At 35.1% G+C, this 25,190-nt stretch overlaps 1 protein-coding gene across 2 annotated transcripts; it reads left to right on the plus strand.

Annotated features, from left to right (window-relative positions):
* The first annotated feature begins 364 nt into the window (after positions 1–364).
* On the plus strand, positions 365–23,266 carry LBR (lamin B receptor). Of its 2 annotated transcripts, none has more exons than XM_089254779.1 (12): positions 365–499; positions 3,650–3,843; positions 4,046–4,438; positions 7,085–7,330; positions 8,642–8,837; positions 12,170–12,373; positions 12,592–12,692; positions 13,954–14,070; positions 15,648–15,825; positions 17,779–17,859; positions 18,017–18,139; positions 19,428–23,266. In XM_089254779.1, the coding sequence occupies exons 2-12, from the start codon at positions 3,673–3,675 to the stop codon at positions 19,586–19,588; spliced, it is 1,971 nt and encodes a 656-aa protein (XP_089110905.1). In that variant the 5' UTR covers positions 365–499; positions 3,650–3,672; the 3' UTR covers positions 19,589–23,266. The 2 variants fall into 2 exon arrangements, with proteins under 2 accessions (XP_089110905.1, XP_089110906.1); XM_089254780.1 differs by having other exon boundaries at positions 493–666.
* The last annotated feature ends 1,924 nt before the right edge of the window (positions 23,267–25,190 follow it).

Consider the following 25,190-nt stretch of genomic DNA (forward strand, 5'->3'; position numbering starts at 1 on the left):
CCATATCACTTCCAGGGATCCTTGAACATCTTATCGGAAGGGGGAGGGGATCACATTCATAAAAGGATCCTTTGTTTGCATGAAAAAGTAATGTGTTTCCTTTTCTTTCAATAACATAAAAGTATCCACTTGATATTTTCGTATAACTGTTATAATTAATATTTAATAAACCATTAATTGAGCTAAAAATTTTGAATTATATGTTATTTTTCTTATAATTAATTAAGTTCCCTTAATTAATTAATTGTCAGTTTTATTCCCTTCCTCCCTATTCTCCCGAACGTGGTTGACATGTGACGCTCGTCAGAGAAAAAAAAAGGTCTAAAATTACGCCGACCCCCAACAAACGATTCTTCTTCTTCAAAAATGAGATTCATCCGGGCCGATCGGCCAATCAAATGACAGATACGGCGGGACCGACCAATCAGGGCTCTTCGCGCCGCCACATTTTGAGCGTCCGTTGAGTTTTTCGGCGTGCTTTTGATTGCAAACACACATAGTAAGTTTTTTTTCCCCCGACAATTACATATTCGATTTTTTTTTTTTTTTGTTTCAATGAATTTTCATTAATCCAATCTTTCATTGAACCATTCAATGAAATATATCCCCCGGGATTTTTAATTTTCCATGTTATATAATCAGTGTTAAATATCGAAAACATCTCCGGTTAGTACTAACGAACGGACATCACCGTTTCAATATCTAATCAAATAAAGCATCTATTATAAATTTTTCATATCATTTATCAATTAACTGTTGTCATCTAATATGTAATTTATATTCGTTGACAATGATAAATTACTCATTAAACTATGATTTCTATCTATGATGGGCGCGATTGAATAATGGCGCCAAACCGCCAATTGAAGTCAACGTTGATAATCTATCTATAGCTCGAAAAGTTAATCACCTCCCTCACGTGACATTTAAATTCACATTAAAATGTAATCTATGTGCCGTATAATAACATTAATATGTAAAATGACATGTATATTCAGTTAGTAAAAGACAATTTTATTCATGTTGCATAAGCTGTGTTGTGTAATGGGTTAAGATGTTTGACATGATGTAATTGTTTTGTATTGGAGGTTACTTGGTCGCATTGATTAATAATACATGGATGATATAGATTATTGCTGTAGTTTTGTCTTTAACGCAATAATGTGTGATCGAGCATCTTTCGATCACAAAGACAAAATGTTTGACACGTTTAATGATAATACGTTTATACTGTGTAGGAATGTTGCGGATATTTAATTCGAGTTCTTCCATACTTATGAGTTTACCTTCAATTTAGAATGCAGCGAGAATCCTATGTAACGATTAATTGCCTGTTAATTACCAATAGGCATGTACAGTAAACTAGTATTTCTCAGTGTGCTTTGCAGCGAACTGTAGATATTGATTTGTGTGCCTAATTATGTTTGAACTGGTTCTTTTATATGGGGAAATATTTACCAGGATATTCTGGGAACTGCAGTTGAATTATAAATTAGACGAGGAAGCTGCGGGTGACAAAAGTTGGAGAATTGCTGTGGTATACCTTTTTTATTGCTAAGTTTTGGCTTGACTCCACCAAAGCAATCTTCCTAAACCCAGTTTTCAGACATGCTGTGTAGTCGAGTGATTAAGATATCTGACTCTCGTCCTGTTACCTGGGTTCGAATCCGGGAATGACCAATCAAGCTACTTCTGTTCGAATACGGAACTCAAACTAGTTTCCAATATTCCACATACCCTTACAGTCTTCCTAAACCCGCCTCTCTGGCACATTTTCAAATGTTATTTGATGTTCCCATTATTCCACCAGTAACTCTAGCAAATGGCGGCAAATTGGTTATGATGTCAAAAAAATCTTGCCATTCACATATATTTGGAACATTCTTTTAGTTTCACAGAATTATGATAGAGGCGTTATGCTGTATGAGATGGTCATTCCGAATGACTTACTTTGACATTCGAAAAGAATGTTGGCGATGTATAGTTATGGCTGGATGCATAGTAATTTTGTTTCCGTCCATCTTATGTAGATTTTTAGATGTATGGTCAAAGGCTATAGGCAGAAGTGACACAATGTGCATGTGCATTACTACTACAGTTGAATCCCGTTTTAACTAATACCGTTATAGCGAAAATTTTGTAGTAACGAACACTTTTCTAATCCCCCAGATAAGTTTACATAGGAACAATGGAATTCCTTTATAACAAAATTTCATTATAGCGAAGTGATTTTTTCGGTCTCTTGGCATTCATTATAATGGGATTTGACTGTACTACTAACCACACATGCACCTCGTCCACATTCCTCTGTGCAATTGTTGTGAACCTAACGTGAAGTTTGTTACTGTGTAATGCTGCCATGAATTGGCAGTAATACACATAACAAATATTATACTACATAGTCAAATGTGTGCAATTAGATCCACTTATAAGTTAGAAAAAAGCAGTGAAAATATTTGTTATGCATGAACACTGTCCCCACTCTTTTACAGACGAATCTTTTGTCTCGCTAGTGTCTGTTGCATATTTTATTTCAAAAATATTTTTCTAACTTGCCAAACAGTTTGAAAACTCTCAAAAATTTCCCACCTTTCCCACTCAATTCCATGACTTTATATGCTCTTTGAAATTTTCGCTCGTTTTGCAAAACATTTCTGAACGAGTTTGCTCATAATCCGAAGTTTTACTGTACAGGTGTCCCCCTGCTTTATGTGATTAATTGGTTCGGCAAAATAATCTTATACGACTAAATGGCGTTAAGTGACTTGAACTTAATATGGGTGAGATAGGAATAGTTAGGGGAGTTTCTTTACAGAAGAATACAGAAAATATACTTAATTCTTGCAGCGAAATAAATTTTTATGGATGAATCGATTATATTTACATACAGAATGAATTTAATAATTTTGACTGTTCTTAATCGATAGATTGGTTTGGATGAGCTTGGACCGTTATATCCTGAAGAGATCGTGATGACAGCCGATAATTTTTTAATGAAAGGGTCAAGATTCGGATGAAAAGCAATATTGTTTGTCCTTAAAAAAATATTGTAGAAAACCACGAATTCCGAATATCCTCGTAAATATCACAATCATTTCTGTCATCTTAAAATTCCGATTTCATGATCAATGTGTTACTAAAAGATGTTTGTTGGTGAGCTCTGATGAGCTGGATTTAAGCTTTTTATTTGTTTTTTCCTTCTGCAGTTGATCCTCAAATATGACAAATTTTGTCATTACAACAGGATCAATCATGTTGAATGTTTAATTTGTATTTCAATTTTCAGAGTTAAAATCAAACTCCAGGCCAAATTTTGTAGGTTATGTTTTTCCTTACATTGATTTTTCAAAGTCTTATTATATCGAAAATCTGTGAAGTGAAGTGAGATTACGTAAAGCGAGAGATACCCGTATAATCAGGATTGACAAATCCCAGCCACAAGGTCACCACGACGACTAGAAAATTGATATTGATGCCAAAAATTTTCTGTGTTTGAACTATCTCGAGCAAAAGAGATATGATTGACTCCTCAAATATTTGGTTGGCACCTAGATTTTTTATTTTGTAAACCCTGTTGTATAACTATTATTGATTGAACAGTTTCAATAATTGAAATGCCATATAACTAACAACTTTTAACATTTTGTAGTCTGTCAGTGTAGACGTCTTCCCATGATGCCTCCCTTGGCTAAAGTCGAAGTTAAAAAGGGTGAAAAGGTCGAAGCAAAATGGTCCGGCAGTAGTGTTTATTATCCAGCAACGGTATTGAGTTTGTCTGGTCAACAGTGCAAGGTCCAGTTTGAAGATGGTTCTGTGACATCTGTGAAAGTTTCTGACCTCAAGGTAAAGTATAATATTTCCCGCAAAATTTTGTTATGTACGTTGCTTCAGATCAGTGGTTTCCCAAAGTTTGTGATTTGTCCTCCACCCTCCCCCAAGTAGCGCTGGAACAGACCATTGGAGGGCAAAAGTAGAAGCTACTGGTGCAGCATTTTTTGTAAAAATTTTGTTATGATTTTTCCTGATGTAGTTATATATTTTTTAGCTTACCAAGCCTTCAAGTAGTGTCCGCAGATCTACCCGTAATCGCTCAAGAAGCACATCTGCTAGCAGAGCCGCACGTTCATCCCGGTCTAGATCTCCCTCCAGAAAAACGTCTCGTTCGCCTTCCAGGAAAGCTAGTACTCCGAAACCGGAGAAAAAGCCAGCCAATAAACGGGAGAAGAACAGCAATTCTGTTTCGAAGAGCGAAGAAAAGACCTTCAAAAGAGGGGAAGAGTTGTCGCGATCATCTATCTCGAAATCTGTCTCTACGGTTACAACCAACAGCACTACTCAGAAAATAACTTATTCTGAAGCTACTGAAAAGGATGTTCAGAGCACTGCCTCTGCGGTTCAGAGATCTTCTGCGAGAATCGCAGCCTTGCAACTTACGAGGGTGATTATGAGTATTTTTAACTCATTTTTTCATTTTGATATGTTTTAGTCATTATATGTTTTGGTCTGCTTGGTCAATATTTTATTTTATTCATTCAAAAAAAGGTATTTTGTGTTACTTTTCTACTCGTTTTGGGGTAGTTAAGATATGGCAAAAAGGATTTGATTGTTTTTTTTTTCTTTTTTGTTTCGGAACCAGGCTGGGATTAATTCAGATATTCGATCATCGATAGCAGAGAGTGCTTTCCTTGGTATAAAGGATGTGTCTGCCATACACAACAAAGGCATCTATTGCTTCGATAAAACACCGGTGAGATAGGCCCAACCATTGATTTAGGTTTTTTTTAAGGGGTTGAACACTTTCATTATAATTTTTTAATTTTTTAAGATGCCTGAGATAATCTGGTAGCTTGTACTGGATGTCTGCTATCATGAAAAACTCATGAAACAAGAAGGAAAGTTCAGAGATTTTTCCATGAATCAGTTTTCGGTTCTTTCCATGCTCTGTTTCATCTCGAAAATCATGGTCGCTTGTCCGGCTTACCATTGTGAAAGCCCAGCAGATATCTATGATCGTGCAGTCGACTGAAGATGATCTTCTCTGGTTTTCAAACAAACCCAAATGTGAGTCTGTTTCTTTTCCCGAAAACAGTCATCCAAGTTCTAAAAAAACAGGAGCTGAAATAACTGGGGTTTCTATTGGCGATTGGCATTGCACCAAAACTTGGATAGATGTTTCATTTTGAAAGAAAATAAGCCATTCTGCCAAATAACGAGTGTTAAATTGCCAATGTAGCCAAATAAGTGGAGGAAAAGCCACAGAATTTTCCTTTGGGTATGTTGCATATACTCCATTGTAGTTGTCAGGCTGAGGTGCAAAACAGTGTAGGGTCTATCAATCCTAAAGTGGACTCACTCTTTCACATATAAGCCTCTTCATTCTTTCTGTGGTTGAGATCGAAATTGTTGTCTACTTGCTGGTGCCACTTAGAAAATGTGTTGTTCTAGTAGTAATTTTTGTTTTTGAATAAAACTAATTCGGGTCTGACAAGCAATTTTCTTATTTTCTCGTGATTTTGAACTGTCTTAAAAGCAGGGCTGGACAAATGCCAGGTCATCATGGCAACTAAAAATATCAGCATTGGTACTTAAATGGAAGTCTGGGGTCGAAATAAAATTTTTGTAATTTACATAACTATATCCGCCAACATGAGAGTCACCTAGTCCCAGAAAAGCCCAAAAAAATTAATTTGGTCATTGTTCTAAAAAAAAATTATGCCTGGCTCCAGAAAAATTTGGCTTACGCCCAAGTTTATTTTTTGATTTGTCTAGCTGTGCTCAAAAGTTCACTTTCAGAACCAGTTACTGATCTTCATGGAGATAAAATAAAGTGACTTTTAGAGGCAATTTCAGCTGGCAAAAAAGCTCTAAAGTTGGGTGGCCAAAAAGCTCTAAAGTCGGGTGGCCAAAATTACGGTAAAATGCAGTAATGCTCGGAAAACGGGTCACATAGTCACTGTATGCAATCTCCAAAAAGAATTACTATTTTCCCCTCAAGTTGCATGACATGTTTCCTTTGGCAGCGAAATATTTCATCACATGACAAACTAAAGATTTATCAAGTCTGGGAATTAGCAATTATGTTCATGTCATGATTATAATCATCATGTGATCACACAATTATTCTGCAATGAGTTCAGAAAGATTTGTCTGCAGATAGATTTACATGTCTTACAGGGGTTCTTAACCTTTTCAGCCATGACCCCAAATCAACAACAAGATCTTCTTTGCTATCTACGGGACTGTGTTCTTTGAAATCAGTGAAACCAGTGATGCAGTAAGTGCCTTTGTAAAAGACAGTAAGTGGATTTGTACGACTCTTCTAGGAAGCCCTTGCAAATCAAGTTTGAGCCGTGGCCCATAGCTCGAGTTCCTAGCTGTGAGTGAAATTGTACAACCCGTCTCGAAATCCTTGTGAATAAAGTTTGGGTTGTGACCCATAGATTAAGAACTCCTGGATTGAGGTTTTTGTTGCCATGGATATAAGTCACGGCTTGACAAAAGTATTAGGCACCAAACCAATTTTTTAGCTGCCATACATTTTTTTTTCTACGAAAAGAAGATCAGAAATAGTATTTCTTTTGACTTTTCGAGGACAAAGTGACCGGCTTTGTTATTGTTAGATACTCTGATATAAATCCTGTAATTAAATTCCGAAAATTTTGTATTGTCCTCAGATTTTAATTTAGTAGCCATACATAGAAAATTTTAGGCACCAATATCAATTTCTTAGTTGCCGTGGCTTAGGTGCCGGGGATTTATCCAGCCCTGATGCAAGTGATTAGTCTCTCTCATACCTTCCATTTCGGTGCATATTTCATCACGTACAGAGTATAGTTAATTTTTTTAGTTGCAATTTATGCTTGCACCCCTCCTCTGATTTACATTCCTTATGTGCTGTCGCCTAAGTAATTAAAGATGTGAGTTAATAAAATCCATATTTGCATTTCTCATTGCTGATTAAGTTTTGCAAGGAACTTTTTTAATCAATCTAAAATTTGATTTTCACAACGAGTATTCATTTATTTCATGTTTAAGAAATTGTGTTTTTTTAATGTGTAATATTGAACTGGAATTTTTTCTTCAGTCTGCCACGAGGACACCTGAACCTGTGGTGCTTCTGAAAAGAATGAGCACAAGAAGTAGAACAAAGGCCTTCTCTGATGATGAAGAAGAGGATGATGAGGAGGAGGAGGAAGAAGAAGAGGAAGATGATGAAGAAGGTGGCGTTGTAGCTGCTCATCAGTTTTCGTACCTGGCCTTTACATGGGTTGCAATGAAGATTTTGTTGCTTCCCTTGATCATTTTGTTCTTCAGCTTCGGTTGCACGAAGGTGATTTTTGATGATTCATTTAATTTTCAAATTGTTTTTCCCCTCCTTGATACATTAGCAAATTCAGAGGGAGGGAAGAGTAATAGTTTCTTTATAAAGTTCAGTAGATGCTGCTTATCAGAATCACAGATAATGTTATCATTTGGTTATTGTTATCACTTTTGCTAAGTACGGAACAGGCTAATATCATAACATAAAAAATGTGTTTGTAGTTATCAGGACTTCAGTTTTTTCCCCCATAGAAAGTTTTTTTTTTCTTTTTGTAAATTGTTAAGCTAAGTGTGAGCCAGACTCATTTTTTCCCAGTAAGAGGGAATCTGATTAATTTGATTTAAATCATATTTTTTTAATTTAAATGAACTGCCTGACTATACTAATTGAAACAAATCTTGTTAATCATTAAGAATGCATATTTTTCAACGTAAGAAATAAACTTAACAAGCAACAAATGTGAACACAGAAAATCTGTTCATGTAACATGAAAGTTTGTTGAGCCTGAATTAACTTCATAGAATGATGTTTTTCTTGTAGAGAAAAGATTCTATTTTATTCATAAGGGCTCTCCCACCCAGTGTTTGCCAATAAGGGTTAGATACATGCATGTATCAAACTTCAAGTTTTTACTCCAAATTTTGCGGAGTGGAAACACTCCTTTGAGTTTAGGTAATTTTTTTTGTTAAGTCGGCCTCACTGATAAAAAAAAAATGTGTTGTTTTTTTTTTTGCAAAAGTTTTGGAAAGGAGTGAAATTACGCTTCAAAAGTATTTTTTCGGATAACACTGCTCCCATCTCTTTTATAAGTAAATTCGTGGTGGCGGTTCAGTATCGCATATGGTGCAGTGTTTCTCAATTCATTCGATGCACTTATACTACCAACGGGCCATTCAGCATCAACTGAATGAAAAACATAAACCAGAGTGACAAGATTGTTTCTTGCGCAATTGGAGGATGCATTTATTATGATATGTTTCTAACTTTCATGATGCTGGTTAATAATTTATACATTTTTATTCTTTCACGGATTTAATGAGTTTTGGTAAAAAAACCAGCAAACTCAAAATTTTAATACGAAAAGTAAAGAAATTTAATGCTTAATATTTACATCGGTACAATATCTATTTTTATTTTGAATCGGCATAGAATTGCCCATTTGAATTAGGGCATAGAATTCAAGGCTTTATATAAGAAATAATTTCTCTGTTTTTTAATTAGGGGAACCCTAGTGTCACATTGTAATGCATTGAAAATGCTTAGTGCCGTTATATCTAAGTTTAGCTCATAAATTTTTTTATATCTTTCATTATGTTGCAGAAAATATGCAACCTCCTGGAACGTCCTCCTTACTATTCAGATTGGAGTACCTTTGCCAACAGCATAAAATATCCTCTACCTGCTTGTATGGCTCTGCACTTGACCCTTTTTGCACTGTCAAAGATACCAATTGGGAAGAAAGTCAAAGGATTTTCATATGGCTCCAAAGAAACTATCAATATATATCGCTTGAATGGTAAGGTTTATTATTTTATCTTAATCATATTTTATTTCATAAATGAACATATTTTCCTCCAGATTCGTTACCAAATAAAATAGATACATTTTTTGTGATGAAATTCTTAAATTTTAAACTCAAATCATTTGAAAGTACTCCCCACATCCCAACCTAGATTTTTGGGAAGCTCTTCACATTCATAGAAATTCCCTATCTAGCACTTCAGTAGCTAGATGCTCGAAATGCTTCTAGGACAGCATTTCTCAACCTGTGGTTCGTGACGATGGCATAGGTGCTCCGCAGGCAGACGTGATAATTCAATTCTAACTGGATGGAAAATTAATCAATTGTCATTGTTATTATCCATATGTATTCACAAATAAAAATTTATACCTTCATACTTAAGTTCATTGTACCTCATCAAGGAAAATACGGGAAATTGCGATCCAGAATACAGGATATAATTAATTTGCAGCCCGAAAATGCAATTTACTACAAATTTGCTAACTACTGTAAAAAGGAGTAAAGGGTGGGGAAATAAAAGGTTGTTACAAATCACAGTGAACAAAAATTTGATGGGGGGGGGGGACATTCAAATGACCCGATTACTGTATAATACGGGATGTTTCCCAATTGTCTTTAGAAGGGTTGCCATAAGCAGACCTGCCAACTCTCCCGATTCAGGCAGGAGACTGGATTTTTCATCCTTCCTCCCACTTTCCAGATTTGTTAAAATTTCTCCGGATTTTAGCAGAAAATTAGATTTTACGCGAGCTTTCACGTTGTCATGGCATCAATAATTACAGTCGTCGTTAGGGAGAACAGCCATAGTCATTTCCATCCACACGAGCACAGCCATAAAAAAGTCTCTGTGACCGCATTTAAGCAACTGGCAAAGACACCACTTCGTTTTTGTAGCATTTATCGCCAATCATTTATCAGGGGAATGACCTTGGTTGCCGAAATTCCTGTACAATCGTTATTGTATTCCATTAACAGCCGTGCGGTAAACCAGCTAAATATAAAGCTTTTAAGAATTCATATAGCCAAGATTATCAATCACTGATAGCATCCACGAAAGGAAACACTTATACTTTATGAACATTATGTAGATGTGATTTCTTTATTCTGCATGGAAAGACTGACATGCAATTAAATTCCTCTCAGGGGCAATGCTGAACCTGCCTTGGGGGGGGGGGAAGAATGTAACTTTTTCTTAATTTATTAAAAAAAAAAAAGTTTTTTCGAAATTTTTTTTTGATCGAGTGTATGAGTGTCGGGGGGGGGGTACCCCCTCGGGAGAATCTCCGGATTTTTGGATTTCAAAAGTTGGCACATCTGCATAAGTCAGCGAAATCCCCAATTGCAGTTAAAATTGATCAAAAATTGAGGGAAAACCACTTAGCTTGACAATGTGAGATGAATTTTTGTATTTATACTCAAAATTATCAGTTTATTAACATTTAAAAATGCTGTTTATTTTTAGTGAACATTATGAATTTTAATAAACATCATATTGTGTTCGTGCGTGCCAAAAAATGGGACAAATGTATAAAAAGAAATTCAGAACCACTAAAAATACAGAAATGTCCCATGATACAGGATGCAAGTGGTTTGTCGCATTGTTTCAGACATTTTACTTGTCCTTGGGTTCAGAAAGGTTGAGAAACACTGTTCTAAGACAATAAAATAGAACATGCTTATCTGACCCTTATTTATCTCTCTCTGTTAACCAACATCGGTTTTCTCAGTGATAACTATTTCTTTGGTGTTGATGAAATTATTTGTTAAAGTTTGAAATTCTCTTTCCTAAGAAAATGAGCATGTTAATGAGGGCAAAGAGATAAGTGCAAATAAGCAGAAGCACGCTTTTGAGTGTTTCTTCAAAAGGCGTTATTCAGTTTGAGCAGCAAGAGCATAGTAATTCATCAGACAATGTCAGTAAATTAAGTATTTGATGCATCTTCAAAGCAAATCATGACCAAATTGTGTGTCTATGTTGGTTGAATGTGTGCTTCCCCACTCAAAACAGAATGTACCGAAAATTGCAACCTTCATTATAGAACAGTGAGTGCTGCTGCTGCTGGAGAACAGGCTCTGGATGAATTCCAAGAAAAAAAAGAAAATGAACTCTTCCATGTTAAACAATGCTGTCTTAATGCATGGTCTAACTTGGACACCTCATGAAAATGAAATGTTATTAAAATTTTCAGAATCATGCACGTAAACTAGCAGGCAGGCATTTCCAGGGGGGGGGGGGCTCGGAAAAATCACATTTCCCAGGGACTCTTGAGGTGGCCTTGATGTAGAAACACACTATTTGGGAATTTTTCCTACTACTGTTCACTATTAATAAATAATTCATTAACTGTAATAATTATAAATATTAATTATGAACAGTAATTTATTCACTTAATTTTTACCACAGAAACATTTTCAGTCATCTGAGTGCTTGTTGCAGGACGATGCAAAACATTCTGCTTTGGGGGAATGTTTGTATTTGAATATAATTTATTAAACGTTTGGACTGTTAAATTGATGTATATTCAATAATCTTGAAATTTTGTTTTACTGACATAGGCTTGTCATTATATCGGACAATGAATGCTCTGCTATTAGTGAATTGCTTAGGTACCAAATTAAAACAAATGTTGCAGGTATAGTCAAACATTAATAACTCAACATTTATTATTCTTATGGTTGGCATAGTACTAAATTCAATAGGGGAAGAAACTCTTCTAATTTGATATGTGATTGCTAAACCTAGCTTAAGTTGACTACAATTCGTACTGTGTTATCACAACAAATTTTTCGAAATTGCCCATGAGATGCCTAATTAATAAATTTTTGCTTCATTTCAGTGTTTTTTGTTGTTTGTTGGTCAAAAACTTACTTATACTTAAGGGGTGGGGGGAAGGTCACTTTCCACTTTTTGGATCCTGAAAACTTGACCCATGGGAACTAGAAAGTCACATCTGAATTTGAGCGAGAGATGGTTGAATAAACTGGACTGAAATTTTTTTAATTCAAAAAATGAAAGTTTACCTAATTTTTGGCAATTACACTGCTTATTCGTAATAAATATTTCGATACACTTATGTTTTTTTCACTGTAATCCAAGATTATTTGGAAACTTATCATAGAATATATATATTGTTATACAGGTGTATGGCATAATTGGTATTTAAAAATTGCGAGGTTGAGATCAAATGAATCCTCGCTAACCTGGCATCTGCTTCAGTCAACATGTTTATTGTTACTCTTGGTGTGTTGAATTATCAAATTTCCACTGTATATATCCTCAGGTATTGAGATGTGAATAACTTGATTTTTTTTTTTCAATTTTATAGGTGTTTTTATTTTGCTGCTTTGTCTGGCAACATTTGGTGGAAGCTTTTATTATGGTCTGCATCTTAACTGGGGATACGATAAGATAAAAGGCATAACGGTCAGCTCTCTGATATATTGTGTGCTGTGGTCATTCGTAATGCATTTAGTTGGACTATGCATGAAAACCGCTACGGAGGAAGATATGAAAGCCAACAAGCGATCAGGTGAGAAATATTATTTTCAATTCATACACTTATTGTGCTTCTCACACTACCCTGAGATCTTCTGACGGATGACACAGATGAATTTTTTTAGCTGTTTTGAATAAACTCTCAATTGCAATTTTTTATTTACCAGTTTTCAGATATTAAGACTATAAAAAACCTAGATTTTTGATAAATCGTTAAATATTCCGCAATAAACCAATTTGTTTCTGTCATAGGTATTCTGAGTGGTTTTTTCAATGGCCATGAAATAAATCCCATTTTTTGTTTTGGAGAAGATGTGAAAACTACGTTCATTCACTTTGGATTGATTGGATTGGTTAGTATTACTTGTTATATTGAACTCCCTGAAACGGGTCCAATTATTAATGTTGAAAGAGACTTGATCGAAACTTGAACCAAAAAACAAAAGTAATCAAACATGTGAAAATTAATAATGTCACTGTTTCAGTACTTGTTGATCATGCATGCATGCAGCAGTGCGAGGCAAAACTTCAAGGTGTTTAGGAACACTAACATCTAAATAAACCATTTTCCTCTTGCAATGCATAGTCACAACAAAGCAGTGAGCTGGTGCTGTGATTGAATTTATAAAACACTGGGTAAAAAAAATTACACCAATCATTTTTCTATCATGAATTACAGAAAGGAAGGCTAGTTTCGGAAAGAAGGAAAAGGTATCAAGTATTTCGTGAATGCAGGCTGAAAAATGTTGAAAAACTGGTGCAGGCCTGAATGTTCTGGAAGCTCAAAGACAGCAATGAGAGTATTTCTGATGCGTTGTGTGCCAGATTGGTTAAATCTTTCAAGAAAAGTACCAGTGACTGTGCAAAACAACTCCCTTGTTAGCTGTGTGCAAGATACAAGATGTACTGGGAATGTGAGTATATGACAAGAAGCCAGTCAAAATGCTGAAAGGTTTTCCGATCTGATACATGTCTTGTTGAGAAAACACTCTTCAAAAACTTCACACTCATTAAGTGTTTGGGGCTTCCAAGGTCTTCCCGTTCACAGCATGACGTATGAAATGCATCTCCGCCTTTTCCTGATTCCTGAGACCAGCTGTCCCTTCTGCACTCTGTGATAGAAACAATAGTAAGTGGGTGAAATAATTGCACAACCAGCACTTCATGTGTTCAATGAATGTCACCTAATAATGCACCCCTTGCATTGCAATCATGCATTGTAAGGGGCCATTCAAGTATTACGTAAGCAGATTTTCAGCCATTTTTGACCCCCCCCCCCCCCCCCCCCCCGTCAGCAGCTTAGAATATGTCATATTTTTTTCAAAAAGGGGTGGTTGATGACATAAACAACCTTCGACACCCCCCCCCCCCCCCCCGTCATCAAAAATCAGCAAATCCGAAACCCCCCCTCGATGCTGACATAATACTTGAATGACCCCTAAGACAAACATTGCTTGTTTAGATATGTTCTATCACCCCTTCAAAGTTTTGCACTCGAGTTCTGTACTTCAATATTATGTGGAAAGCTGACAGTAGTGTGTTGTGTATGGGTTGAAAATGGTGAAAGAATGTATTTAAAATATGCTTGTATATTAATCTTTATTGATTTGTTAGGTACTTTTGGATCTCAGCATATTTGTAAAATCATACCTAATGAAAGGATGGCTGATTTCGTTGGTCATGACAGCATCAATGCATATGCTCTTTGTCCTGGATTATTTTATCAGAGAGGTTCATATATTTTTTCATTATGATTTTTCATGTACATATTTTTTAATCAAATGTTTTATAATTGAAAATTTATTTTGTGCATCTTATGCAAGTGTTTGCATTAGTAGCAGAAACTGAAAAAAACTGTATTTTTTAAAGCAGGGTCAAAGCTAGAGTAGTGTCAGGGGTGATCGGAACTAAAGTAGTGAGAGACGAAACTATTTCATTTTGGGAGTGGGGGAGAGATGAAATTTGTGCTAAACAACCAGCCTCAATTTGATCGACATCTAAAATTAACAGGATGACTTGTGTCTGCTTTGACCATGTGTCCTGTTGCATCGGTATGCCTTGTTTTGGACCCAATAGCAATTTTTTTGTTGAGGAGATTGGATTTGAGAGTAGTAATGATAATTTAACCTACTGTATTTCTGTATGGAATTTAGATCAGCATGTAAAACCTCCTTAATTCTCTAAAGTTGGCAGCTATGCTGTTATAATCATTGAATTATACATTGGTCCAGGTGGCAAAATAATGTTTGCTTCTTCCCCCCCCCCCCCAAAACATCCTAGTTTTGGCCCCTGTGCAAAATACAGCTCTTTTCTGTTTCCTATCTCCCAAAAAGTTCATATCTCATGAACTTCCACTGTTTTTTAAAAAAACCATACTTTTTGGGGGAAAGTTGTTGCGGTTGTCCCTTGTTTCTCTACCCCCCCCCCCCCATCCAAATGATGTGACGTGTAGATTGTAAAAGAAAATATTCCCCAAACAGCAATCATCAGTTCCGCCAATTGATAGAATGACTGAACAAGGCTTGACAAATTCCAGGTCACCAAGGCGAGTAAAGTAGACTTTCTGCTTGTAAAATATTTAATGTGTGATTAAATTGAAACCTGAGGATAATACAGCATTTTCAGTGTGTATGCTACTGACAGTGAAAAAAATGTCATTAAAACCTACGAAAGTCCGGGGGATTGATTTCGGCCACGTGTATAAGCATGCATAAGTGTGTTCCGTTTTTGGGCGTGATGGCTATTTCTTGTTGCGGTGGTTTTGATTTGAGTGTGGTAATAAAGCACAAATTGGTGATGGTTAGCACGGTGTCATGTTTTTCCAAATGGGGAAAAAAACCCTATGATTTATTTAATTTTTATTTATGAAAAATCCCTATTTCGTTTTTCAGAAATTCATTTTACATTTGTGTGAGGTTTTTGTAAAGAATTTAGATACATGTGAAAATTTCCCTGATTCTCATTTTGCATGGTTGGGTATATAAAAAAGTATATAAAAAATACTTTTATATCAGGGCTGGACAAATCCCAAAAATAATCTAGACGTTAGAAACAATTTTTAGGCACCTAAAAATATTTTTAAAAGAAAAACATCCAAAATAATGCTTTTATTGATTTTTTCAGGACACTATGCCTTAGTGACCCTCTATCGTGTTGTTATATATGATGCTATAAATTTCAAACATTTTATGCTGCTCTCTGCCTGCAATTTAGTAACTACACAACAAAAATTTTAGATGCCAACATGTATTTTTTAGTTGTTTCATGTTCCTGTGCTTGATAGTATTTGTTTGATTACTGTTCCTTAGGAAGTGATGCTGAGTTCGGCGACCTACACGAATGATGGTGTTGGTTATGGATTTATCGTAGCCATCGGGTGTGTTATTCCATGCTCATTTGCTCTTCAGACTGCATATCATTTGAACTGGCCCACCAAAGTCAGTCATATGCCTAACTGGTGTGCTGCTGGTGTAGTGTTTCTTTACGGTGAGTGGCGTAAAGATAGCACTTGTGCTCAATATTTAATTTTTCAAGACTTGTGCATCATTATACAATATGCCCGTGTGGGGGAGAAATTTAAATTCAGTTTTTCATATGCAAATATAGGCGATTTCATTAAGATAAATTTAAGAAGGTTCACAGTAAACCTCGATTATCCAGGGTAACGGTAGGGAAGAGAATCACGGATAACTGAAAACCACCACCAGTAATAAAAAAAAATCTGTTATACTGTGACAATAATCCCGGCAGAAAAGTTTGAAAAAAATTATATTTATGCATTTTGTTAGTTTAAAATTAATATTCGTTTTTATCACATGTTATTCAATATAAAACAATACAATTTGAATTAAAGAAAGCAAAAATACACAAAACCTTATTCATATTACGATTTCACAGTTACCGTACAAATCTGGGCTGGTTTCTACTACTACAAGTGGGGCCGGTTTATGGACCCCTCATATTTTGCCTTTTCAATCATGAAATATTTTTGGTCCTATACATAGGGATCGTAAATTTCCGATATTTCAAGCCGAAGGTCCTGAATGCAAGTAAAACAACAAAATTATCTTTGTAGACACTATATATAATCATGGTTTTCTGCTTCTTGGTATTTCCTCATTTAAAAAAAAAGGCTGTTTACCTAGAACACAAGTTTGAATGATCCAATTTGCCATAGCTTTTCAATGATAACACCTTCTGATTACCAAAGGGTGTGGTAGCCCAGGTCGATAAGATACTCGCCTAAAGTACCAAAGGATGTTTAGTGGCGTCGCGAGTTTGATATCCAGTTCGTCCTTGTCAGAAAACGTTCCCGACGCAGGGGTATAACAAAAACGGCGACATGACCGCAGGGAGTTCCCCATCAAAGGATTAGCGCACCAACCTCTCGATGAGTATAAAAAACAAGCCTGCCATTCGGAATCGGCAATAAAATGTAGGTCCCAGTCTATATATAATTAGCTCTCGTGTGCAGAAAGTGACCGTGGTGCGACAACAATTATCAATGATCTGATTACCAAATAATATTACCCTTCGTTGAACATTATAGCATATTCTGTTCTCTTTCACCCTTTCTTGGGTTGAAATTTTCATACGCCTGGTTGATCTGCTTCCTGGGTGATCAAGGTTTCACTATACTTTCAGGTATTTTTTTCTGTGGATAATTTCTAACTCGGGACCAGAACTAGTGAGGTGCAAAGTGACAGTGATCAAGTATAGGATTTTTGAGGTGGAATCATAACTCACTCACAAATCGATTGACTTTTAAGGCCCATCTATAACTATTATTACTCTAGTTCTTGGAGAGTAGCAGTAATGAATTGGTTTTCGTTATTCTGCCCACATAAACCAGATGGGACCATATTGCTGCTTCATTACACGTCTCTTTGATGTGCTGACCACATTTGGATCCTCCTGTGTAGTCATTTTGTTGTTTGTCTTGTAAATAATCATTAACCTGTCATCTCATTCACATTATAACGGCACCTCAGCTTTAACTTCAGCAGTTTGCAGTCTAGGCTGATTCTATTAGTGAAAAATTTTGATAAATCTTGCTTACTATGTCAATGAAAATATCACACGAACTCTGTTATAATAACACATTTTTCGTAGCCATTGCTTCAGTTTTGTGGCATTTTCCCAATAAATTTTTAGCCACTGGGACAAATTTCTGTAGTTAAGGGAGGCTGCAATGTCTCCTACTCAACACTTCACGCTAATAATGCAGTCTGTGGTGTATTGTTTAGCGTACACTTGACCGGTATGCAGAGGGGTCTATGTTTGATTCCCAGAGGAGACCAATCACTTCTCTTTCCAATAATTATTTTTGACATTACATCTAGGAAATCCTATATCTCGGTATTTTTTGTTTGTTCAATTCATGGTTTTTTTTTCTTCTTGAATAGTGCTGTTAATGTCTCTTTATATTTTTTGTTCTAGTTCTTGGATACTACATTTATTTCTCATCGAGTAGCATCAAGCATAGCTTCAGGCGGAATCCTTTCAGTCCATCATTGTCTCGTAAGTTTTCAATTTAATGGGGTTTTTTTAATAGTTTCCTCCATTTTTGCTCTGCTTGATTGTGTAACATAGTTACGCTGTTGCTCTCTTTATTTGCATTTATAATGGCCATTCTTATAACAATAATAATATGGTTTTCCCTTAATTTGTATTGCAGATGTTCAATCTATTCCTACAAGTCGGAAGAAGAGACTGATCGTGTCTGGACTGTGGGGTATTGTCAGACACCCTAATTATCTTGGGGTCATCATCATGAGCATTGCATCTTCATTGCCATGTGGTGAGCCAATCCAGTCTTGCTTTTTATTCTTAGATATGCTCAGTCAATTTTGTGTTTTTGTACAGCTTGTTTGTGTGCAAAAAAAGCATGCATGGATGTAAAGTCGTCCATTTATGTTGTACACTCATACACACTTTACTGGGTTTCAAATCACAAAACATTTGAATATTATGTGTGTGTACAGCAGTAGATAACTTTTCAAAATTACAATACAATTGTTAGACAAGTTTAAATATTGCTATATAAATGTAGATTTCTGCAGTTTTGACTTTGAAATTAGGAAATTGGCCAACTGTAAAATCTAGATTGAACATAAATGAATGTGACTCATTCATCACTGAGTGAAAGTTTTCTATAAGATCTGCATATCATAATTTTTGTTGTTCATCACTTCAAGTTGCAGTGATTCAAGTCCTGTAGATATTTCAACTTTTCAGGTATCTTGAGTTTAATGTGATTTCTCACAAACAACTCATAGAAGCGAATTTCATTTACCAGTAATGAAATATGAGGTAATGTAAAAGGCTGTGTTTTTTTGTAGAGAAAATGTCCATTGTTCTATTTCGAATACATCTTTAAAAATAATTTTTATTTATTAATTTTTTTAAATACCGTCAAATTTCCTGCAACTGCCACCTCCAAACAGTAGCAACCTCTAATGTTGTTGAATGGATTAATAATTCTTGCGTTGACGTAGGGAAGCATGTAAGTCACAAAAATCAAATTTCACAGGACAAGCCAAAGTCTCTGTGCCGGAGCCATATATGCTCTTTGCTAACACCATCTTTGGAAAGCTGTAGAAACTGAGTTATTTCTTTTAGCAACTTACTTGCTTTACCATGCCACTGTCATGGGTTCTTTATTCACAAAAAAGTTATAATTTTCGATTTTTTGTGACTTGCATGTTTTCCCATGTCAATGCAACAATTAACAATCATGCTACCAAATCCTACCCCACATTTGAGTAGCCATTTGCTAACATTTGAGTGGCATTTTGTAGGATTTGAGTGAACTGCCATTTGCTAGCATTTGAATGACATTTGAATCACAATTGCTAGCTATTTGCTAGGACTCTATTATTGATAAGTGTGAAGGTAACTTGTACCACCCCTCCCCATATTTCTTTTTCTATTTTTTATTTATTTTCTGGATAATTCGAGATGCTTTCAGATTATCCGAAACCTCAGATTTACCTCAAATTATCGAGACTAGGCTGATTCAGTTGTATTCATGACATATTTTTCACATCTTTTGCACTACTTGTATTTATTAATTTTTCTTCTTCCAGGATTCTCTCACGTTCTACCTTTCACGCCATCGATCCTTCTCACCATAATGTTGTGTTTGAGACTGTTCAGCGTGGAATCCCTCTGTAAAGAGAAATATGGTCCTGCCTGGAAGAACTACACTGACAGAGTCCGAAGTCGCCTCATCCCCTACGTCTTTTAAATTCATCTTTGTTACACACATTCATCACCCTTGTCATTGCAGTGCTCAACGAACAAAATATCAAATATCACCTTTTTTCCATATGAAATTTTTTGTTCTAATTTATGACGACATTCGATTTATTTCACTCATAAATTTTTAAAGTTTTAAAAAGAAAAAGCGTGTTTGTTTTATAGGGCTTATTGTTTTCTTTAGACTTGTGGGGAAGAGTTATTTAACTTCTATTGCATGCAAGTGATTTTTTTTTGCATGACTTTTATTAATATCTTTTGCCGACTATGGCTGTGGAAAAATTTATATTGGCACCTTAATTGTTTCTATCGCAATTACTAAATTGGAGTTTGATGCTGGCACAAAATTTTTAAAATTTATGCCAGCATGTCCAGCATCAGGAAAACTTTAAAAAATCTTATGGACCTCTTTTGGACTCAAGGAACGGGGACTTTTTTGCTGTTTTGTACTCTCCCACTTTCATGGGAGTTTGTTTTACAATGCCTTCAAAAGGCCAACTTTAAAAGTCATTCATGGGAATTTTTTTATGCAGGGCAGAGAACACTAAGTCCTGTTGATGTCTATGTACTTTGTTCTAGAGATGGGACGAATATCGATTTGACCGAATACTGAATATTTGGCAAATATCAATTTTCTCAAAAATTCATCACACGTGAGTAAAATTGGTGTGTTTTTAATTATAAAAATAAAATTATTGGTTATATTTTTCAAATGATTAAAATTGAATTTTATAATTATGCAATTTATTATTTAAGAGTCTTGGTAATTGAAAGATTTTTATTGCCGTGATACTGACAAGCAAATTTAATGATGATGTATTGTTTTTTAATATTATACTTACAGAATCAATTTTTTTTTTCAACATTTGTTATAATTTTACATCAAATTAAAAGAATGCCCCAACCATTATTTGCTCCTAACTAGTTAGTGCATCGTGAAATTTACTATCTGTTTTTCCTCTTTCAGCAGCTCAGTACATATCTTGTCTAGGTACATCCTTCAGTAGTAAACTTGTGTAATTCATGCTTACTTACAACCTTATTGAAGTAGGATTATATGTTCAGTTTCGTGTTTTCCAGAACCTAGAAATTCAGCCTGATGTAACCCCCTTTCACAGAAAGGGATAGGTATACACCACACAATAAAATATAATCAGTACATTTTTAATTTATGCAAAAAATTACAATTAATCTAATTTCAATTAGTTTGATACACTTAGATTTATAGATAGAACTGATAGATAGGCCGAACTGAATATTCAATGAAGGGAGGCAAAATACTGAACAGTAGTAGAATATTCGCCCCATCTCTACTTTGTTCATTCTTTTTTTTCCTTCTGAAGATTATTTGATTATATACAAGCTGCTTCGTAAATTTTGGATGGATTATAAACCATCAACAAATTGACGTATTGGGATGCAGTTTGTGCCCTTAGACTTGCCAAAGAGTGATTTTTTTGACACAAGTTAAAAAAAAAAACAATTAAAATTCTTTGCCATTGTTAGCAAAATAAACATGAAGAGCATCTGAATTATGCAGCAAGCATTCAGCTTTACTTCAGAATGTAAAAACAGCCTTTTTCAAACCATCATGTGTGAGAAAATCATGACTTGCATACAGCATGTCATAGTTGATACCGGGATCTTGCAACGTATGAAATCTTTCAGCTCAGACAAGGATTGAAGTCCATCCACTTTGTCTGAGCTGAAAGATGTCATTTCTGCTATCGACTATGTACAACCTTTTCCATCAACGGGTCAGGTATGCAGTATTTCTGTCACTCGCAGTCCAGAAACGAATAGTTTATGGGACATTTTTCTAATAATTTTGACCATACTTTTTTTTGGTGGTGAATTACATTATATTTAAAGCTATAGTAGCCCTCTATTTCCCGGCATTGGCGATTTTAGTCATAGTTGGCAACAATAGCATCAGAGATGGGTGTGCTTGGGCACTCATGGTATTTCGTAGCATTGGCCTGAGCACCCTCAGAATGGATTCAGAAATCCAAATATCTTACACAAAGCTCGAGAAGCACCCACACATCTGCAACACTTCCGATATCCCTGGTTTGCAACTTTCCTTTGACGATAATTGACAACTTTATTTGCCTTTGATAATTTTTTTTTTTTGCGATGTGAATCCTGATTTTCTGTATTTTTATGGAGGAAATATGATCAGCTTAAGCGTTTATTATGTTGCATGCACTGACCAAGTGTAAATAGTTTTCTCACGCAATGTTTCACAGGATTTTCTTGCATATAGTGGTGGACATATCAAACATTTGTGTTTTTACACTCAAGAGAAAGCAAATGCACGCTGCATACTATATATATTTTTAATGTATTTTGTTAATGTGGGGCCATCTATCAGTGAGAATTTCAACTGTTTTTTTTATTGTAAAAAAAAAATTATTTTTCACAAGTCCAAGGGTGCAAACCACATTCCGGTGTATCAATTTTTTGATTATTATTTATTATTTTTTTTCAAATCCCTCCAATCTCTAAAATTCATAGGACAGCCTGTATATTATATTTATGACTGGTTTGAGATTTTACCCGCTGAAATATGTATAACTTCTCTTGCATAATTCAAACCTTCGACAATGTTCTGATTTAGTGGACAGTCTGATTTTATTCAGATCTCATTTCTTCAGACCCAAAAGAAAAATAAATAAATGAATGGAAATCGGTGCCCTTAAATTATTATAATTTATTAAACTTGATCAAGTATTTCAAAACATTACTATAACCTATCGCTCAAATATTGACATCAGCATTATTTCAATGATGTACAAAGTGTAAAAAAATACATATACATTTTTTTTATGATTTTATCCATAATATTTGTTAATTTTTTCATGTTATTATCCACATAATTGTTTGCATGATTATTATATTTAGTGTGTCTTATGCTCAGTGTGACGTAGTAAGATTTCTTTCTTTTTTTTGGTCCCGAAATGCTCTGTCCCTTGTCAGCGGGTATTTGAACATATTGAGAGGGTTTGATCGATAAGTTGTCATGATCTCTCTATTTTTTGAACTCCTATGTCAAAATTAATTTCTATTTTTCTGTTATAATCATCCATGCATTTTTCAAGACCAAATGAGTGCAATATCAGGCTTTTTAGCATGATATTTAGCCTTATTGGCATGATATTTAGCCTTATTGGCATGATATTTAGGCTTCTTGGCAAGATATTTAGTAAGAATATTATGATATAAAAATATTTTACAGAATTTATCAAAATATCTTGGAATGTAAACCAGCACCACTGAAATGAAAGCTGCATCAAGGATAATACACCTTTGGGTGACACTTCATCTCCATGTCAATAATATAAAAGTTTCATTGAATCTCAAGCAACACCCTCAATGTTGCAACAAAGATAAGTTACGTTGTTAGGGAAAAAACTGTATGGTGAAGAGTAACAAAAATAACTGTCTCGCTAAACATTGTTCATGATTTAATAATTTTATATCGAATTTATCATGAATTATACATCACTTTATAAAAAATAAATTAGCATTTAAGATATTATCAGATGATTATTTGCCGGGATGTGTTAACAAGCCATTAAACTGTCTGATGCGCACACTCTTCGAATAATTAATACAGAAGGGGGAAAAAAACCAAGACAGTTGCCATCAAAGGAAGGGGGGGGGGGAAATGTAAATAATGCGATTATTATTATTCACTTTTAATCTATTTGAAAATGACACAAATAAAAGTGCTTTAATCGATTCATTCTTTTAGTTTTATTTAGTATAAATTGTTGTATTATGTATTTTTGTTTGGAATGTTCATTTCTCATTGCTTTTGTTTTTCTCAGTACAAAATATCAGCGTTAGTTTAGTCTCGATACGGTTTGTTTTACTTAAAAATTTTCATTTTATTTTTTCCCATTGTATATATATTCATTTATACCTACATGTATAGCGAATGTAATCCTTTTAAGTGTTTTCTTCTTTTTTTGCATATTTAAGTGTGTGAATTGCATGAAGTGTTCAAAGTTTTGGAAACATTTTGGTTCGACATTTTAACCAAAAAACAATAAACTAAAAAACAAATTGCCCAGTGAGTACCAAGTACTTATCAGTTGTTTTTTTTTTTTGTTTTTTTTTTTTGCTATCGTGTGCTATTATTTTTATCTCCATCCAGTTTATTGTATTGTATTTTATGTATTTTTTTTCTGTTGTATTTCTGAAATAAAGTATTGTTTCGGTAACACACAAGAAATATGTAATTGATCTAGAATTTCGGGTTTACGGGAAATTCATTGACTGAAAATTCACTGACACCAGTTTGACTTGAGTCGGTGAGCGGGGAATGATAGAGAGTGTGAATCAGTAAATGATACAGTAGTTGGTGAGTGACAGAGGGGTTAGTTTTTGTGAGTGAGCAAGTGACAGAGTAAAGAACTAGAGATAGAGTGAGCGGGCGACTTAGGGAGGGAGTGTCATGATGAGCAACCGAGTGGTATCAAGCTAGTGACAGGCCAGTTTCGCTCATTCATTCACACACTTGGTCACATGCTCGCGCAATCATTCGTTCACTCACTCGATTATTTGCTCATGTTAGTGAATTTTCTGGACACAGAATTTAGTGATGAAAAATGCTATGCAGTTTTTTTTAATGGAGTAAAACAACTGCTTCTTCTAACAGGACTGCCAAAATTTGGCTTTGTAAATTCTTCATCTCGTCATCAATAATAGTCCTAGCTGATATCAGTCCTCATTCAAATCCTAGATAATTGCAGTTGCCATTCGAACATTAGCAAATGTCAGTTGCCACTTGAATGTTAGCGAATGGAGTGTGTTCTCAGAAGCCTATCAGCAAGTCAATTTTCTGAAAATGACTTGTGTATTACAAGTGCCTCTTCATTGTTAAAACTTTCAATTGCTAAAGCATTCGAGCCGCTATATTTATATTGCAATAGCAGATAGTGCCACTTATACTGACCACAGAATAAAAAGCTTATTTATCTTTATCTCCTTTTATCTCATTTTTAATGTTTATTGACTAACACTGATTGGCTTCTGAGCCCTCCAGATGTCAGTTGCCACTCAAATCTTAGCAAATTGCAATTTTTCATTCTAATGTTAGCAAATGTTAATTTCCACTTAAATATCAGTTGCCACTCGAATGTTAACAAATTAATTTTTTTCAGTAAATTTATAGTAAACAAACATTTTGTGAATGGTGATGAGATGGGTCTGACTCATTGAGCTGGAGTTCAGTGATCTTCCCTTGTGTCCTAATTCTATTCATGGCCATCTCATCATGAGGCCCCTGGGCAAAGCGATGTTCTGGGAGCCCCATACTTTGCTTGGGATCTTTGGTGGGCCTCCCCCAAAGCCAGACATTTTACGGGCCCTTCTATAGTGAATTTATAGCATGAAAAACAAAAAATGATAGTGTTTGTACCGGGCCCCCAGGGCTGGAGTCCTGTTATCCCCACCCTTGTGAGGCCATGTTTCATGGAAAAAAGGGAACCTTGTTGCAAAAAAGGGAAATCTTGCATTCCTTGATTGCACTTCATTTTTCTATCAGGTGTATTTGAAAAGTATAAATTTACCGTCAACCAGGA

The sequence above is a fragment of the Pholcus phalangioides genome, unplaced genomic scaffold (assembly GCF_987345545.1).
Source record: "Pholcus phalangioides strain wild (caught in Gottingen) unplaced genomic scaffold, Ppha-v1.0 ptg000042l_1, whole genome shotgun sequence".
Lineage (NCBI taxonomy): Eukaryota > Metazoa > Arthropoda > Arachnida > Araneae > Pholcidae > Pholcus > Pholcus phalangioides.

What these genes read in the sequence shown, in the direction of transcription:
- LBR (XM_089254779.1), top strand. Translation starts at nt 3,673, where the DNA reads ATGATGCCTCCCTTGGCTAAAGTCGAAGTTAAAAAGGGTGAAAAGGTC. An exon ending in TCAGCTTCGGTTGCACGAAG is followed by an intron (nt 7,331 to 8,641) that starts GTGATTTTTGAT and finishes ATTATGTTGCAG; the next exon opens with AAAATATGCAACCTCCTGGA. An exon ending in GAAAGCCAACAAGCGATCAG is followed by an intron (nt 12,374 to 12,591) that starts GTGAGAAATATT and finishes TTTCTGTCATAG; the next exon opens with GTATTCTGAGTGGTTTTTTC.